The sequence below is a fragment of the Rutilus rutilus genome (genome assembly GCF_951802725.1).
Source record: "Rutilus rutilus genome assembly, chromosome: 5".
In the NCBI taxonomy this organism is placed as follows: domain Eukaryota; kingdom Metazoa; phylum Chordata; class Actinopteri; order Cypriniformes; family Leuciscidae; genus Rutilus; species Rutilus rutilus.
In genome coordinates, this window is record NC_140213.1 from 4943483 (window position 1) to 4963130 (window position 19648).

At 39.9% G+C, this 19648-nt stretch overlaps 3 protein-coding genes across 3 annotated transcripts; all 3 read left to right on the top strand.

Moving 5' to 3' along the window:
* Positions 1-66: 66 nt before the first annotated feature.
* Positions 67-6214, top strand: slc19a3b (solute carrier family 19 member 3b; the record flags this gene model as incomplete). Its single annotated transcript, XM_084409545.1, has 5 exons — positions 67-330; positions 972-1725; positions 4743-4935; positions 5304-5445; positions 6032-6214. Exons 1-5 carry the CDS (start codon positions 184-186, stop codon positions 6212-6214), a joined length of 1419 nt encoding a protein of 472 aa, XP_084265671.1. The 5' UTR covers positions 67-183.
* A 685-nt stretch (positions 6215-6899) lies between these two features.
* On the top strand, positions 6900-10648 carry irf2bp1 (interferon regulatory factor 2 binding protein 1). The gene is made up of 2 exons (XM_084410120.1): positions 6900-9234; positions 9589-10648. The coding sequence occupies exon 1, from the start codon at positions 7380-7382 to the stop codon at positions 9219-9221; it is 1842 nt and encodes a 613-aa protein (XP_084266246.1). The 5' UTR covers positions 6900-7379; the 3' UTR covers positions 9222-9234; positions 9589-10648.
* Positions 10649-15200: 4552 nt separating this feature from the next.
* foxa3 (forkhead box A3) lies at positions 15201-19441 on the top strand. Its single transcript, XM_084408563.1, has 2 exons — positions 15201-15651; positions 16697-19441. The coding sequence occupies exons 1-2, from the start codon at positions 15580-15582 to the stop codon at positions 17945-17947; spliced, it is 1323 nt and encodes a 440-aa protein (XP_084264689.1). The 5' UTR covers positions 15201-15579; the 3' UTR covers positions 17948-19441.
* The last annotated feature ends 207 nt before the right edge of the window (positions 19442-19648 follow it).

A 19648-nucleotide genomic window follows, 5' to 3' on the forward strand; every position in this document is an offset into this window, starting at 1 on the left:
TCAGATCAAAGTCTCCATCATAAATATGTTCAGTTACCAGCATTGCACAGGATATTTTCGTGGGATTCAGGGTCTGGACTTGGCTTACTTTACACTGCACAGCAAAAACACAAACCAACAGTTAGACCTAAAAGGAGAGACATAATCTTGTGGCAGTGAACACATAGACAGGAAGATATAAGAATGAATTTCTGGAGGAAAATGAAGAGGTCAGACTGGGTCTTCCCCACTGCTTTACTCTCTCTTTATGGTTTCTTTGCCAACTGCAGACCGGCAGAGCCTTTCCTTACACCTTACTTAGTGGGACCCAAAAACATCTCAGAGGAAGTGGTGAGGATTGATTTGTTTACATTTTTAGATTGGCTTAGAGATTGTTTAAGGGCTCAGACATATAGCAACAATCGACTGTAAAGTAGGGGCCAATGTTGTGTTAATATGAAGGATTTCTCCGCATTGATTTATCACAGTCGTTTCACTCACATTTCAACTTACATTGAAATGCATTGCATTGTGCTATAGGGTTGAGGGTCAGCAAACTTAACGGAAAAGGTACTGGTCATTTTCTGCCAGGACATTCTCATGGATTGTTTTACAGTGAACAGTGAGAAACAAACACACAATTTTTCTGAGCATTTAGGATTGCAAACACTCCCAGTACAATAGAAATGATAAAGGATGACTGTCTCGTATTGATTGGATTTTGTAAGGTTGATGTATAGGAGCTCTTAAAAACAGATTTCCTTGCACAAACCATTTTCAGATAACATATGGTGTAATAATCGCAATAATAATCATCTGTTTAAAATATCAGCAGCTCAAAATTAAGCTAAAACTGTTCATAAGATGATAGACTGCTTTAACATTCTCCATTTATGACTATGCCTTAATCATGCACGTGCATGCCTTATCAGTTTTATCTTAATAATGTATGTTACGCAATTTACTCAAATGTCTTCTTTCCTCTCATCTAGGTAACAAACTACCTGTTTCCTATCTGGACGTACTCATATCTGGCAGTGCTCTGCCCGGTCTTCCTACTGACAGATTTGCTTAGATACAAACCTTTAATTGTAGTTCAAGGACTTTTTCTTGTCGTAAATTATATAATTCTGTGTTTTGCTAACAGCTTGCCCGCTCTGACCTACCTACAGTTCAACTTTGCAATGGTCACCTCCACCGAAGTGGCCTATTTTTCATATATCTACAGCGTCATACCTCCTGAACGCTACCAACGAGCCACGGGGTTCGTTCGCAGCGCCATGCTGACTGGCTATACCTTCGGAGCCACGTTAGGCCAGCTGTTAATATCATTAGCTGGCACAAGCTACTTCCATATAAACACTATTACGCTGGGTCTAATGGCAGTGGCTTTCTGTGTTTCTTTGTTCCTGCCAATGCCTCAAAATGGAATGTTTTTTAAGAAGAAGGTGGACGTGTCTACGGAGACGCTGAACGAGGTTGGAGGAACGGATATAGAAAAGGAGGCTACCGGAAGATGCTGTGCTTGGGGAAACATTATTAAAACTTCCGGAAAACAAATGTGGGAGAGTCTGAGAGAAACCTACTCCTCCAGAAGTCTGGTACAGTGGTCCCTCTGGTGGGCTCTGGCCACAGCTGGATATGGACAGGTCTTCAACTACGTCCAGCTGATGTGGGACCACATTGAGCCCTCCAGCACCGCCTCTGTGTATAATGGGGGAGTGGAGGCCGTCTGCACACTTGTAGGTGAGGCATGTTGTGGAATCAGACTCTGAACTCAAAGATTGTATTTACCATTAAACACTATCAAATGTTATAAAGCCATTATCTTTAAAGGGAATAATATCAGAATATGCCTAGCCCAGAGGTTCCCAAACTTAAAGGGATAGTTCACTTTGAAATTAAATTTTGGTATGTTTTAGCTTACCTCAAGGGCATCCAAGATGTAGGTGTCTTTTTTTCCGCAGTAGTTTCAATTTTGATATTTTTAGGTCAATCCGTTCTTGTCTGTCAGTCATATCATGCAGGTCTATGGTCACCACCTCAAAGAGCATGCACAGAGTCCAAATTAAAACAATTCCCCATCGTCCAAATTAAACAATTCCCCATCGTAAGTACACATTGATGGCCTAAGACACGAAACAAGCGGTTTGTGTGAGAAAACAAACAGTATTTATATAGTTTTTACCTCTTGTAACACAGCCACGTCCAAGTGATCTGAGGGTGCATAGATATATACACTATATGTCGCCTTGGCTACGGCAGTTCATTGGAACGAATGTCTTTAAGGCGGCATCTAGTGTATATATATCTATGTACAAGTCTGCGCACACGTCACACAGCAGGAAGCGCCTGCGCCCTCAGATCACTTGGACGTGGCTGTGTTACAAGAGGTAAAAACTATATAAATACTGTTTGTTTTCTCACACAAACCGCTTGTTTCGTGTCTTAGGCCATCAATGTGTACTTACGATGGGGAATTGTTTAATTTGGACGATGGGGAATTGTTTTAATTTGGACTCTGTGCTTGCTCTTTGAGGTGGTGACCATAGACCTGCATGATATGACTGTCAGACAAGAACGGTTTGACCTAAAAATATAAAAATTGAAACTACTGCGGAAAAAAAGACACCTACATCTTGGATGCCCTTGAGGTAAGCTAAAACATACCAAAATTTAATTTCAAAGTGAACTATCCCTTTAACAAAGTTAATATTTCAATAATGTAGTGACACATTTGCATGGTCATGGTTCTCTGATGTTGATCAATCAAATAAGATATAAAATATCTTACCACTTTTGTAGTAGGCTACGTATTTATTTATAGGGCTGCACAGATTATTATTATTATTATATTGTGTTAACTCTAATTTTAAGATTATGTTATAAATACAGTTGTAATAGAAATTATTATTCCCCCATTGCAAATCAGGTTTATTGGCAACTTTACAGACTTTTAGCTGTTTGCAATGAACAAATCAAACAAAAGTAATTGAAATAGCTCAACACAACAAAGTGGTTTCCAAAAATTCAACTGAAAATGCAACTTTTAGTGACTCCTGCAGTCTGACAATTATTCATATAAACATTATAACATTGCTTTTGTTTGATTTGTTCATTGCAAACAGCTAAAAGTTTGTATATTTTGCCAATAAACCTGCGTTGCAATGGGGGAATCATAATTTCGATTACAACTGTGTATTACCGTGCTCCTGAATATTTGATAATTATCTACCTAATAATTATTTTACTTTACACTGCAAATTACAATACTAATAGCCTATTTATGTAGGCTATTAAAATATCTGCTTTCAAACATTCAGATCTTCACATTTTTATTTTGGCAGAATACTGGTGAAATGCTGTAAACTTCGATCCACAAAAAAATTGGAAACTGTGCAAATGTCTAAATAAAGTGAACCTAGTGCACAACTCTAGAAACACTGTAAAGTGCACACGTGTAACATATTGCTGCTCTTCACTCTGAAACACGCAGCACAACAGAGATATATGCTTATTTAATTAAAGGTAGGGTATAGGCAATTTCAGGGAGGCTAGCAATAGCAAGCTAGCTTTGAAAGCATGAGATCCCACCCTCCCTTCAGAGCGTCTCCAAAGCCACTCCTCCTCCAAACCACATGATCTCTCGAAGCAGAGTCTGCAAAGCGTAATGAGAGACGCCGTTAAATTACCTCATGTCTCAAAACACATAACATTACAATTATAATGAACATAAACAACTTACAGAGCTTTGACTTGCACCACCTAACTGCTGCAGATTCATTTCAGCGTTGATAGTGCTGCCATAGAAATGCATAAATCCGAGTCTGAGGACGTGAACGGCTCCGGGTAGAACGTCACGGGTTGTCATCTCGGAATTACGGTGCATCCTATCATTGCATTCGGACCAAACGCATTAACTGGACAAACATTTTTTGGTCCTGAGACTTCCACAGAAGATATATGTGGATTGTTTAATATTTAGACTACTGATTGCTATCAGGATGTGAATAGAGTTTCAACCAGTATAACAAAAAGTGTTTATTAAAAACATTGCCTACGCCATCTGTTCATGCACCGCACTGAGTATGTTGATGGCTTGATCCTACTATTAAAACAGTGATTGGACTTTTGGGCATTCTTACCGATGCATTAAGTCAGAACCAGTCAATACAGTCCAGAAACCTACTTAACACCCTAGCTTTAAATCACAGCCTTTGATTTGATAATTGTGCGTGCTATTAAAACATTAGTTTTATTTCAATTTATTCTGCAGTTATATTTATATATATACATTTTTACATTCGATAGAAATATTAGCTTTTCATCAACTCATGAACCCCCTGCAGTTCCCTCATATGTGTGAAGCCTCTATTGGGAAACCATGGGCAAACCAATCCTGCTTTATCCGCAAACCATACGTCGAATCATCGTGCGTTGAGCAGAAGCCTTCTAACGCGTAATTGTTATGCAGATTGCATAGGAATTCAGCACGGCCAGTTTGTGTGGGGAAGATAATTTAAGCAATTACAACAGTAGGGGTTTAGTCACTTTAATTGCAGAAGAAAAGAATGTCTCCCAGTTTTGAAGTCTCGACAAGAACATTCAAACAAAGGCAACAGAAATTTGTACTGAGCACCATACAGAATAAAAATGAGTCTAAATGCATTTCTCCGATTTAATTGTCGTCTTCCGTTGTTGTGCCTCTTCTTTGTTCCCAGATTTGGCGTTATTGTGAGTGATGTTGTGACTGTTGCTTTCAGGTGCAGCCGCAGCGTTCTCTGTGGGTTATATCAGAGTCCAGTGGGGTGTGTGGGGCGAGCTCTCTCTGGGGGGTTTCTCTGCCATCGGGGCAGGCTGTGTCTTTCTCATGGGCTTCACTAACAATATCTGGCTGTGTTACGCAGGCTACGCTGTCTTCAAAGCGTCATACATGTTCCTCATCACAATCACAATGTAAGTTAGTCATTACATAATAAGTGTATATATACATATATATATTATGTATGTCTTAATTATATTATATATTTTTAATTAGTTTAATATATATATATATAAAATTAAACTAATTAAAAACAATATATATGATTAAAACACATCTTGACAACGTTTTTACATTATCTTTTAACTCATAAAAATAAGTTAAGCCAGTTACTATACTATAAGTCAGTTTAATATAATTTGTTATAAGTTGAAACTTGCTTATACAGCCAAGATGATTACAATAAAAAATAAAAATGTAAGGCAGCAACTGAACTAAAGTAGGTTTGTTTTCTCCTTGACTAACTTGTACGTCCTTCTCTTTTCCCCCTTTTTGCTGGAAGGTTTCAGATCGCACTTAACCTCTCTATGGAATGTTATGCTTTAACTTTTGGCATTAACACTTTTGTTGCTCTTACACTTCAAACTATACTTACTGCTGTTGTGGTGGACAATTCAGCCCTGGGACTGGACATTACAACACAGGTAAGCTCTCACTACATAGTGAACTTGTAGTGAAATTCAACCCTGTAAAGGCTAACATAAGAAATAATAGTCAGATTTGTTTCCCCTTGAAAACAAACAGTTTATTGAACCTGTAGACATATTATAAAAAAATAAAAGCCTGATGTTTCCTATTTGATACTCACATTTTAACATGATTTAAAAAAAAAAGAAAAAAAAGAAAATGCTGTATGCCTGATCAAGTATACCTAAGTTTCTTCAGTCCAGTAATCATCTTGAAATATAACTAATATACAAGTTATTCTTACATTTACTTTATAAAAATCAGTAGACCTTTTATTTCACAGCAAAAAGACACGTGAACCATGACCTTTTACTTGCTAGAAAGGTATAAACTATCAATCAGACGACAGACGGCATGTAGTGGATTTTGTGCAACAGGTTTTCCAGCAAAGCTGATCATTCAGAGGCCTTAGAAATTAATGTATAAAATATGAAAACAGTAGGATTTATAGGGTTAAAAGATTTTCATGAGAGTAAAAGAATAACCATGCATGGTTTGAAATGAATGTTTGTATAAACCTGCATTTTGGCCCTTCTTTTACAGTTTCTTGTATATGGAGGTTACTACAGCACCATCTCTGTGCTCTTCCTCACGCAAGGCTTGTACACAGTTTGTAAGCATTACTGTAAATCAACAAACGCAAGCCGGCCGCCTTCTGCCATTCTGGAGGAGAAATCTAAGGATCTTGATCCACAGACAGCACAAAATGAACATTCAGCACTATAACTTCACACACAAAAAGAAGGCAAAAAAAATAAATCACAAAAACACTGTTTTTTTTTTTTTGTCTTTCTTTTAATGTTGTTATTATCCTGGAGAGGATATTGTGTATTGTATAATTATTTATTCAACCAGTATATTTGCATAGACTGTTCTGTCATTTCCTGTTTATAATTTGAAAAAACAAAACAAAAAAGTGATTACAGTTTGCGCACAGCAAATATAAACTAAACTCTAAAACTCAAGTAAAATAAGGTTCTTTAGACGACTTTCATGCTAAAAATAAAAAAGGCGTTTCAAACATTATTAACGTTATGCTTTAGAAATCAAAAGTTTATATATCATCTTATAAACAGAATCAAATAGTTAAACCAGTAAACAACAGAAGATCAGCGCTCACAACAGTAACGTGGAACGTCATTTCTGTAATATAACACCGGAAGTTTTTGAAACACGTCGTTGGGAATAGCGGACGTGACGTTAACCATTTGTAAACTGGGAATTGCAGTCGAATAACCTTTTTTTGCAAGAACATATTGCAATCCATATTGCTAGCGTGGTTAAGTTTTATTTGACTAAGCAATGCTCATTACAATTATGTTTTCATACTCCCCCCCCCAAAAAACGAACTATACAATATGTATAGTTCGAGATAAATCTAATAAAATAAATTATATAAAATATATTTTAAATAAATAAAAAAGGCGAGAAAATAATGATACAATAATTACATACAAATTATTTTTCCGCAATAAATATAATTAAATAAATTATTTTACATATAAAGTGAGCCTAACAATAAAAAGATGATGTGATGACTGATGCCTCTATTCCACAACTATCTGGGGGCTTTATTTAAAAAAATAAAAGGGGTTCCTTCAGGCAAAAGCACTACCGAGTGAAGCGCGCGTCCAGCTGTACAAAACTACACTTCCCAGAATTCAACGGCTCAGAGTTGCGTAACTTTCGGAACGTCTTCCAGGAGAAACTCTGCGGCCCAGGCGACTTGGCAGAAACATCAAACACCTCGATTCTGAATGACACAAAATCCGACGCAGTTGTATATAGTCGTCCGTAACGAGGTAACCGTCGACCGCAGACGCTCGGAGGTTGACTGTGAAAGAGATTCAGGGTGGATTTGAGAACGCAAGATCGCGAGGGCCTATCAAATATGTCCTCTTCCTCGCAGGCATCTTCCAGGCGGCAATGGTGCTACCTTTGCGACCTGCCAAAGATGCCTTGGGCCATGATTTGGGACTTCAGCGAGGCCGTGTGCAGAGGCTGTGTGAACTACGAGGGCGCGGACAGAATCGAGTTGCTCATCGACACGGCGCGGCAGCTCAAGCGAACACACGTGATGCAGGACGGCAGATCTCCGGGTCCGCAGCCCGCCGGTAAACACGGTCCCGCTGGTAAGGAGGGTCCTATGGAGGCCGGTAGACCGCCCTCCGAGCGATATGAGCGGGGAAGGGGAGAGTATGGGTCCGGCAGGCTGCCCAACGGGCTGCCTAGACTGGAGGATGGTGGTCCGCCTGAGGTTAGTAGGCAGAGTCCTACTGCCAGGAGGACTTTGGTGGGGGCTGTGCCACCCAGTTTAATGGCGCAGGGGCTTGTCGGAGCCCCTCATGGTCTGCTGACCGCCATGCCTGGTCTGAACGCCCGAGCCGGTGGCGCCCCCTTGACCATTTCTGCTCCCATGTTGAACGAGATCAGTAAAAGACAGGCAATGGGCATGGGGATGAATGTGGGTGTGGCGTCTTTCATGAGCCCTGAGTTTGAAAGGGAGATCAAGGAGAAGCAGAGGAACGCCGAAGCCCTCGCCGAGCTCTCCGAAAGCGTGAGGAACCGCACGGACGAATGGCCGGGACGCCCCAAACACATGCGCGACGCCCTGCACACCCTCTCTAGCTGCACCCCGTTCAACGTCCGCTTTAAGAAGGACCACGGCCTGGTGGGGAGGGTGTTCGCGTTCGACGCCAAGCTGATGGTCGAGTTTGAGCTGAAGGTTTTCGTCGAGTACCCGTGCGGGTCCGGTAACGTGTTCTCCAGCGTGTTGGCGCTGGTCAAGCAGATGTTCCACGACTCTCAGAAAGACACTGGCAAGGTCATTAACTCGGGCTACAAGTACGTGGAGTATGAGAAAAGGCACGGCACCGGCGACTGGCGTCTCCTGTCAGAGCTTTTCAGCGACGCGGTGCGAGCGTTCAAAGACGCGCCGGCCCCGGACGCCCTCCCGCAGTCGTACCTGGACGCCAGCTGCTCCATGTTGCCCACCGCGCTCTGCCACATCAGCCGTCCCACGCAGCCGAGAGTACGCCGGCGCAAAGCCTCGCCCGAGCCGGAAGCCGCCGAGAGGATGACCTCAGAGGAAATCCGCCAGCACTGGTCCCTCGTGTACCCTGGCATCCCCGGCCACATGCCCGCTACATCGCTGGCCAGCGCAGGACAGCCTCCAGAGACCCACAGTAGCGACCCTTCGCCCATCACTGCTCTCATGAGTGTGGCCGACAACGTTGGCACCGCCATCCCGAAAGATGCTCCGGGCAGCAGCGGAAGCCACTCCGCGAACGCGGGCCGGCAGAACAGCACCAGTCCTTCGCCCGCTGGCGGTCAGCGGCGGCTAGCGTCACGCAACGGGGAACCGTCGGCCGGCAGTAGCTCAGGAGGGCCGACCACCACCGTCACCGTCCCCCTCGTGGACCAGAGCGCCGTTATGGGAGCCGAAGGCTCAGGAGGAGCCGGAGGAGGAGGAGCCCCTCTCTGCTGTACCATCTGCCACGAGCGCCTGGAGGACACACACTTCGTCCAGTGTCCATCGGTGCCCGGGCACAAGTTCTGCTTCCCTTGCACCCGAAACTTCATCCGCGGACAGGGCTCAGGGAGCGAGGTGTACTGCCCCAGCGGGGAGAAGTGCCCCCTCGTGGGCTCCAACGTGCCCTGGGCCTTCATGCAAGGCGAGATCTCCACCATCCTGGCAGGAGATGTGAAGGTGAAGAAGGAAAGAGACCCATAACGGCCAGAAGCAGGTCAGATCATTTCCCGAAAAGACACATTAAATTGATCAAAAGTGACAGTTAAAACATTTCTAATGTTGCAAAAGATTTCCATGTAAAAGTGAACTGAAAAAAAGGTTTCCACAAAAATATTACGTTGTTTTGATAATAATAATAATAAATGTTTCTTGAGCACAGGAATAAATTACATTTTACACTATATTTGACGATAGAAAACAATAATATTAGATTTTTTCCTGTATTTTTGATTTTAAAAACGTTGCGTTTCACCATCCCCAAACTTTTGAGTGCACGTGTATATCATCCATAACATAAACAATGTGACATCTATATGCTAACGTGTTTATATGATTGCCTCCCCAACAGAAGCAAAGCTCACCCTGAGGGAGCTGCGATCCTGAGCCCTGAAGATGGCGGCTGTGATCGAGTGGCCCACAGCTCTGGAGAGACGACGACTGCTGGTGGGCAGATCCTCTTCCTCCATCCACCCCTCTCGCCCTCCTCCGTTTCCTTCCCTTCACCGTCTCTCTCTCTCTCTCGGCCACGACCGAGGAGAACGCAGCCGTTGCCCATGTTTTAAACCCTCCAGCACTTATTTCAGACTCTTAGATTCGTCGGCCCCCCGTCAATTCAAGAACTTCCAGTCCTGCAAAGCGAAACCAGGTCCACGTATACCGTGTGGTATTTACTACGAGATAGAAACACATTTCACAGATCCAGTGGGGGGTGAACAGTGATTTTCCCAGAATGTGCTACAAAACCACCTGACAGATGCAGATTGTACAGCGGGAAGCATGTTTCGCAAAAGGCGACTTCCTTCACAATCACAGAACTGCACCGACTTCAGGCCCGCTCTTGCGTTTGCTGTTGTATATGCTGCATAAAACTGTTCGATAGTCCAGGAATATTACTAAGTGCTAAAAGCCCTTCCTTCAAATCGCTTCTTGATATGTATAATAGATATCTTTATGTTTTTTACTCCGTGTAGATTGTTACCAGAATTATCCCTTTCAATGGTTATAGATGTGCAATCTCTAGATTTGATACTATGTTGCTTTATGTACCACTAAGTCTTTGAATGAATAGAAAACCAAAGATAGACATGCTGAATATTGTCGTATCATATGATGCTATAACATATTTTTGTGGCTTTCGTCAGATTACACGGACGGATATGGGGGAACGTTTTACATTGGGAACTTCTATTGAACCCTTTATGGGTAGACACACACGATAGATTTTTATTACGAGTAAGCAGATCGCTATATTTTCTATTGTAACCCATTGGCTTTTAAACCCTTGGAGGCGATGACTAGTTTAATATTACGACAACAGAGCCACTCTGTTTTTTTTTTTATATATAAGTACGTGTTTTTTCTTTTAGTTTTTACAAGACATACTTTATGACAATTGTGTTCACATAAGTGATGAAAGATTTGGAAGAGCCGGCGTATATTAGACAGGTAGTCCAATAAACGGTGACAAACCCAAACATATTTTGGACCAGATTGTTGGTTCGGTTCTACATATTGTTTTGACAAATCTTCAGTCTTGTTTTTTGACATTTGAAAAATATATGACGAAATATATAAATGCACAAAGTACTGTTCTGTAAGACCTCTGTTTAATCGGCTTTTATGTTACAGCTTAAATTGTATTTAAATTAAAAGATTGACTTTTCACAAACTCTCAGACTGTTGTTTTTGTGTGATGCAAGTTCTGGCAGAAGTCTGCAGATAATGCTAAGCATTGACCCTGAAATTTGGTTGGAGATTACAGTGTTTATGCTATTCAACATTCCCAATTTTTTTTAATAGGTGGTATGCAGCACTTCAATATAGTTCATAATTGTTTTTAAACATCTGAATATGTCCTGCAGTGAGATTATAGCTTGTTCATCTTGAGTTTCTGTATTCTAGACTGAAAGTGAGCTGATTTAACCCTTCAGATGACTTCCACTGATGTAACCCAAAGTTGTCAGGTTTTTCGGTAATTCATTATTTCCTTTTTTTTTTTTTTTTACTTGAATTACAGTTTTAGGTTAACTGGCAAATCATTTTTTACAGCATAGTAAACTTGGGAAACTGCCCAGCGCGGTGTGGAAACGGTGTGACCCAGTAAAAGGTGGACTTTGAATCGATCACTATGAAAGTGTGATTGTGTGGGTTGTTTATTATAGTGGAGATTCAGAAACTGTTCAAGGTTGGAACATGTGTGCTTTCTTACAGTCAGCTTATCTGCGGTGTTTGTGTGGGGAAAGAACATTACAGTATTTTCGGACATACATGATGTTTTAGTTGGCTGTTAAACCAGGTCACTTTGAATGTTATCAAACCTCTGACCCACTGCAATATACAGGTAATTGTCAATTTGCTTGAAGGCAGGGTTACCTAAAGTGTGAACAACATTTTTCTTACTTGAAATAAATGCTTATGTTTGACAATATTAAATATTTTTTAAAAAAAAGGAAAATCTCATTTTCATTTAGTTTATCTTGATGTACTAGCCTAACTAAAATAAAACTGAGTATAAACTATAGACATGTAATAAATAAATAAAATGTTAAATAATAAAAATAAAGCGTTAAATAATGGCTAATTAAACCGTAAAATATAAAAATAAAACTATAATAGGATCTCAATGATTCTAAATGAACACTGAAAGTCTGGAGGTTTTGTCATGGTCGCTCTTTGCTGTAATGTTGACCTCTGTCCAGCAGATGGAAGTGTTCTCCCAACACACTGCGACAGAACGAGAACGATCGGGTTGTTTAGTAAACACTTGATTCAGTTGATAAGCGGTGGAATGAAATGTGAAACAAAAAGTAGCCAATTTAGTGTCCAGCAAGTCATGGGACTGGACACTGTTTATAAAGTCTGTATAAACTAGAATCTATATAAAAAATAAATAAATAAAAAAACACAATAGGGACATTGGTTTAAGTTTTAAAACAATAACATTTCTAACTTTTTAATGCATTTTGCAACGTGTAAAACCTAAAAAAACGTTCTGTATAATTCTACAGATATACTTTTCTATAGAACAGAATCGAATAGAATATGCAGCATCAGCAAAATGATTGGCAAACCATTGTCCTTACAAAAAAAAAAAAAAATAGCCTATACTATAGGATAATTTTATTATGACGCATCAGTTTTATTATAGAACGCATAGGTACGTATGTATACTCAAATACTTGTAGCACATTTTTTTAGTTTATGAAAGTAGCCTACACTTTGAAGTATACTCTCAGTTTAGTAGTTTTATACTGCATGTATACTTGTAGGTTTTATTTAAGTGAACCTAACATCATTATAGCTTACTAAACACACACACACGCACATATATATATATATATATATATATATATATATATATGCACTTTAAGTACTTTGTTCGTATTTAGGAAGGGCCTATTAATAAATATACCTTTAACTGTACTTTAAGTAGATTTGAAGTAAATTCCTATGTACACTACTTTCACATAAATTTCACATACTCAGAATTAGGAATTAGCTAAGTTTATTAGACAGTATGTACATCAAAAGAGTAAACAACCACACATCCACTTACTTTTAAGTAGGCCTACATCTCGATCAAAAGAATGTGTAGTAGGCCAAATATACTTTGTTTCTGTCAGTATAAGTCAATACTGTATTTTTAAGTAGGCTATATTTCGGAGTAGAATAGTTTAAAAGAAGTAATAGCACACTTGAATCAACTTTTTGTAAGGGTGGTCAGTGGATTCTTTGATTTCAGAAAAAAAACCCGAATGTTCAGTCTTCTGTACATAAAAAAATGGAACGTAGAAAATGGACTCTAAATGTCACAAAATGGCAAGTTACTAATCCCAACAACAAAAGCAATGATAAAACAGTGTAAATACAGCTGGAAAACTGAAAAATTAACCTCATTAATTATTCAAGGCCCAGTGCATGATGGGAACACCAAAGTCAGAAAAGTTGCTTTCATTTCTTCACGCTTCAACTGAGTAATAATACAGAATTTACTTGTTTTTACTTTTTCCTGAACTAACTTTTTCATGTAGGCTAAATTATTTTTTTTTTCTGTAGTATTTACTTCACCACAAAATCATTTTTATCAGTGTACACTTATCCAAACAGCCTACATATAGGCCTAACTATAGTAATTTACGATAAATATTGTTCTTTGTATTTTTTTCTAATATATTTTAGGGTGAAAGCTTCCTTGTCTGAAGTCTGCTTGTCATCTGAAGGCTTCCATGTGAATGTCTTCGTATTTTCAACCAGTTAGACTATCATTAATGACTCAAAAGCCTTAAGACACGTTTCTAATATTCTGCTTCCTCCATTAGCGTCACCCATTAAGGCTATTGTTATCCAATTATAGAGGTGTTAATGAACGATGCGCCGCTGCATTGCATGAGAAGCGCAGAGACAGCAGGAGGATGTTCAGATGTGTGTTCGCCAATACACCATCTCAAGCGTGCCAAACACTGGACAGACCAGCCTGCAAGTTCTTTACAAGGTGTTTATTATTCTGGATCATGTGCATCCACAGGTAGGCTAAACATTTGCTGAAATTTCTCTGTCGAAAGTCCCATCTGATTTAATGCAAGCGATCATGAAATTAAGAGCAACTGGCCAATCAAGAAAGAGATGCTGTGATTAATTCTAGTTATAGCTAATAACTCTTTTAGATGGACTGTTGTGGGAACATCTCATAAATTGCATTTTGGGGGTCAGGTCTCTCCTAATCCCGTCGACCCCCCGCCAATTGATCAATTACATCTCCATTCATTAGCCATTAGGAAATGCATTGACATTGTGATGTTCCTGTCTGCGCCTAACAACAGATGTGTATTCACATATACAGTCGCATCTTCACGGGTCATTTCAAGCCAGGAAAAGTTCACAGATGTTCACATTGAAAATTTATGGAAAGACTTCAAAATTCCAATCTGCTTTTGTCCAGGAAAATGAAGGCTAAACTCGCAAACAAAAGCGATTTGCTTGAAACAAAATAATTAGCATATTGGCTATATGTAAAAATAGAGGCTAATTAAAAAGAATATAATGCCAATAAGATCAAATGAACACAGATATATTTGTAATTAAAACGAACATTTTCAGAAAATGCAGCATTATGCTACAAATACTGCATTTTCTGAATATTTTCGTTTATCTTTATCTTCGTTTATTTAAATGTAGGCCCTATCTTTGTTCATTTGATTGTCTAGATTACTAAAATGTTCTTCACACTAATACAACGGTTGTTTTAAGAACTGTTCACTGTAAGTGTCTTTGAACCAAAAATGCATTTCTGTTTTTAAGAGTGTATTTTCGACTTTCATTCTGTAGCGCCTTTACAATCAAATCAGTGTATTTTGATTCTCTTGTATTTTGCTTTTTAGTTCCACACTCAACGAACGTGCATGTCCTCGGGTTTGAGAAAAGACGGCATGAGATCATCTTTTTAAATCTGGAGAATTAATCATCGTCCTTCGCTTATACTGTGACCGACGTGAAAGTGATAGCCGAGGGGATTTAACAACTTCTAAAATTGGCACCTCAGATTACTGATGTGGAACCCCGGCGTGATGAGTTTAAACCCTGATGAGCTTACCCTGAACACATCACTGATGACGGAATCAAATGAGCGACAAATCAAAAACAAGACGATTCGCATGTCATCAGTCATGAAAGAAAAACGACCTATCTATCTATCTATCTATCTATCTAAAATTCTATATTAAGCCCATCCTTCTTTAAGTTACAGCAGAGGCCCAAAAACTTCTACATTTCTTTCTATTCATTTTCTTTCTAGGCCTGAAGTTGTCTGGGATGACAATTGAGATGGATGTGTCGGCAGGCCAATATACAGAACAGCAGGGGGCAAGAGAGACCTTTAGGGAGTCTTCCTGAGTCCCGGGGCCCGTGGCGCGGCCCCTCCCTCACCTGCGCGCGTTTAAAGCCCGAGGTGAGGCTTTTCTACGGGACTCACCACAGAGACCTGACACAGACTCCACGACAGCTTCTCGTTTGGACTTCTCAGGATTACTTGAAAATGTTTACGGGTCCTGCCACACAAAAAAACTGAGTCAACTAAGTTACCCAATCATGAGAAACCATCTGATTGATCTACGGGACTGAAGACAACAGACGAGCATAACTTTATTAAACTTTTTATTACAGTTCATGCCGTAATATTACGTGGAATTACAAAGCGTGTCGTCTTGTGGGACGTTTTTCTTTTTCTTTTCTTTTCTTTTCTTTTTTTTTTTAACAAAACCGCTGAGAAAAACAAAACTGAGGGACAATTTAATACACGGTTAGTGTCCGATCACTTTCTTTCGAGTTACAACTTTATTTGGGGATGTTGAGCTCCGTGAAGATGGAATCGCATGAAATTCCGGAATGGAATTCTTTCTACAGCGAGGCAAGCGAAGTAAGTTCTGGAAAGTCTTCAGTTTTCTTCAAAACTCTTCAATATATTTTTTCATACAAGAATTAGATAGATAGTCTTCAGTTTTCTTCAAAACTCTTCAATATATTTTTTCATACAAGAATTAGATAGATAGATAGATAGATAGATAGATAGATAGATAGATAGATAGATAGATAGATAGATAGATAGATAGATAGAATTCGAAATAACATGTTACTTTTAAATAGGACAATAAAATTATCTATAACGATGTTATAGATGTTCGCATGTTACTATTATTTTATTGATTGAATATATTAGGCTATTTTTAAGAGTCGTCATTTAGTTTTCGATTAGATTTCGATTTTAATTGTACGTTACATTCTCGTGCACTCGTTTTACATGCCAGTGGAACCAATAGGCTAGAAGGTAAAATAGATAATTGTTTATTCATAAAGCAGCATTCATAACATTCAGCATTCTTTTAAAATGTTATTTTTTTTAAATAACATTTACATTCAAACTTGTGTTGTTGTGTTATTGCTGGCCAAAACTATTTTGTGACCACGAACCCTGCGCCACAAATGTAATTATAATAGTTTTTTTATGTAGTATTTCTTTGTATTTAATTCTATTTTTGAGACTCGTTCTAAGATTGCTGAAGAGTTTTAAATACACCGACGGTTAAAATCGCACAATAGTGCGTTTTTAACTGAAAATTCGTTTCATATTGTAAAATGAAATAAAATATATAGCTACCTCTCTTAACCGGACTAAGGATATATATATATATATATATATATATTATAAAACAATTAAATTACACTATACTTAAATAATTCTATACAAATTATTTTGTAATAACAGAAACATAGAATATAACAAAGTTAGGCTATATTGTAGTATGGCAATAACTTTATATGATATAGAAGCCTATAGGTGAAACACTGTTATATTCTAATTTTGTGTGTGTGTTTATAAACTGTTAGATTTTGTTTTATAGTTATTTTATTGTTGATGGCGAATTGAAGGCGAAATATTAATGTCATGTGTTATTTTCTTTTAGATGTATTCCTCTCCGAGCGCCATGAACTCAGTGAGCAGCTTGAACAGCTACATCAATCTGAACTCGGCCTGTTCCGCATCCAGCATGAATATGGGCTATCCCAGCTCAGGTCTCAACAGCAGCCCATTGGCCAGCATGGGTGGAGGCCCCAACCACATGAGCCTGTCCCCTGTAGGCTCCTCTCTGAACCCCGGTTCTCTGACCCAGCTGGGCTCTTCTGCCTCCTCGCTGGGCCCCCTCTCGCATTACCAAAGCATGGGCCAGCCTATGTCCCAGATCAGCTACCCCTCCCCTACCTCTCTTAACCGGACTAAGGAGATGCCAAAGCCCTACCGTCGCTCTCTAACCCACGCCAAGCCACCGTACTCCTACATATCCCTCATCACGATGGCGATCCAGCAGTCCAACAGCAAGATGCTAACCCTCAACGAAATCTACCAGTGGATCATGGATCTGTTCCCGTACTACCGCGAGAACCAGCAGCGCTGGCAGAACTCCATCCGCCACTCTCTGTCCTTCAACGACTGCTTCGTCAAAGTGGCGCGTTCGCCCGACAAGCCCGGAAAGGGCTCCTACTGGGCGCTGCACCCCAACTCCGGGAACATGTTCGAGAACGGCTGCTACCTGCGTCGGCAGAAGCGCTTCAAGATCGAGGAAAAGTCTGGGAAGAAGAGCTCGACGAAATCCCAGGATGGCGGTGGCAAGGGCGGGCACAGCGGTGAGGGCATGCAGGAGGAGCACAGTCCCGCCACCGGCTCCGAAGGTGCCGACTCTGCCCACTCCGACAGCTCCCATGCCGGATCAGCCTCGGAGGAGCAGCAGAGGAGCCTGGTGCAGATGGACTGCCCGTCTCAGGCTCCCAGCCTTTCACACACCTCGCCAGTGCCGATCCCGTCTTCGGTGTCCTCCTCAATGCCCCCGTCCGGCTCACACCTGCACTCTCAGGGCATGGGCGGCAGCCCTCACCTGTTGGCCAGCCCGATGCAACACCTGGACCTGCAGAACGACCCCCTCAAGTCCATGGACCCACACTACAATTTCAACCATCCGTTCTCCATCACCAATCTCATGTCCAACGAGCAGAAGATGGACCTCAAGTCGTACCAGGACCAGGTGATGGCTTACAACAGCTACACCACATCTTCTCCCATGGCCGCCAAACAGATCTATGACAGCGCTGGTCCGTCCGCCATTGACTCTGGTGCGTATTACCAGACCCTCTACAGCAGGTCTGTCCTTAATGCATCCTAATGTGCTGACCAGCCGTTTGAACTCCACAGACTCTTAATGGCAGGACATCTTCAACTTCAAGAGCTTGCTTTGCCATCAATAACTACGTTTCCTGCACTCTTAAAAATAAAGGTTCCACAAGGGGGGTTTCGCAGTGATTCCATATAAGAAACATTTTCGGCTCCCCGAAGAACCTTTCAGTGAACGTTTCTTAAAAAGTACCTTTTTTTTCCCCCCTTAGTGTGAAGAAAGAACCTTTTGTGCAATGAAAGGGTTCCATGGATGTTGAAGGTTCTTAATGGAACCATAGATGCCAATAAAGAACCTTTATTTTTAAGAGTGAAATGCTTTCACCAGAACCAAGGGACGAGTTCCAGTGCTACTTTACAGAAACTAATTTAACTAACATATATTCAGGAACTAAACATTTTGGTTTCGGATGTAACACAGAAGATGTATAAAAATGATGCCATATGTATATACTGTTTTTGGGGAAGCAGGAGTCAGGCATTTATTTATGAAGGGAAGAATTTAATATATCTTGTATGATTTTGTGTTGTGAAGTTACGTAAACAATGTGACAATAAGAGGACGTGAGCATGATTGCGGAAGCGTTTGAGTTCAGGTTACTGCTGTGAGCAGGTGTTACTGTGTTACAGGGAAACTCTCCTGTTTTGTGTTACAGCATAACGCATGTTCATTCGACGCGCACTAACACACAGTGCGCTTGTAAGGAGAGTGTGTATCGTTATGCTTGTCCCTTAGAGAAACTGAAGAATTACTTTTTTTTTACTCTTGGCCATGAAGTCATTTTGTATATTCTGAAGAATTTTGTGTTAAGTTGGCTATATATATATATATAAAGAGATAAAAGTTTGACAAAGATGGATTAAACTGTGGTAAATCCAGCTGTTTGTTTTCCAGACTTCCCTTTTTTTTTTAGAAATACTGGCAATGACGTTCACGAAAAAGATGTCAGAGACCTTTCACTGTTATTCCAGGTTGCCACATGTTCTGCTCAGCTCAGCTCATGCTTCGGCTCTTACTCAGATCAGCAGACAATGCACTAAGGGCCATTTCCATACAATACTTTGCACTAGTGACCTCTCTGTTCTTCCCTGTTGGGGAGGGGTGGGACTGTTTTGTTACAAAAATGCTTTTGTAACTACCTTTTTATCAGCAAATTATACAGACCCTAGTGATATTGCCATGATGTATTTTTGTAAGATCTCGTCATTTGAAAATCTCCTTCAGAGATTTGAAAGCCGTTTTAATAATAAAAACGTTGTCTCAAGCCATCATATCATAAACAAAATTCTTGCATTTTGTAAGAAAGCAGGTCAGAATTGATGTTCTTGTACTGTTTAGTTTTATTTAAACCCAGCTTTTTGGCCATTGGGCTTAAAAGATAAGTGTCTTAATATATATATATATATTGCTTTATTTGGTTGATCGTTTCATGGTATGTTCTTATTGTTTGTTATGTTCTCTTCTTATTAAAAACAAACTTCTCACATACATGCTTTGGCGTTATTTTAAATATACATATTCCTAAAATATAAATGTGACACTATTGAAAATGTTTTGATATTTATTAAAGTAAAATATAAAAAATATTATGCATTGATGAATCTAAATTGCCCTGGGTAGTATTTTAGAACAGCTTGTACACTGACTGTTTTATAAGTTTTTGGCATTTTTATGATGTCTTAAAATGCTCCT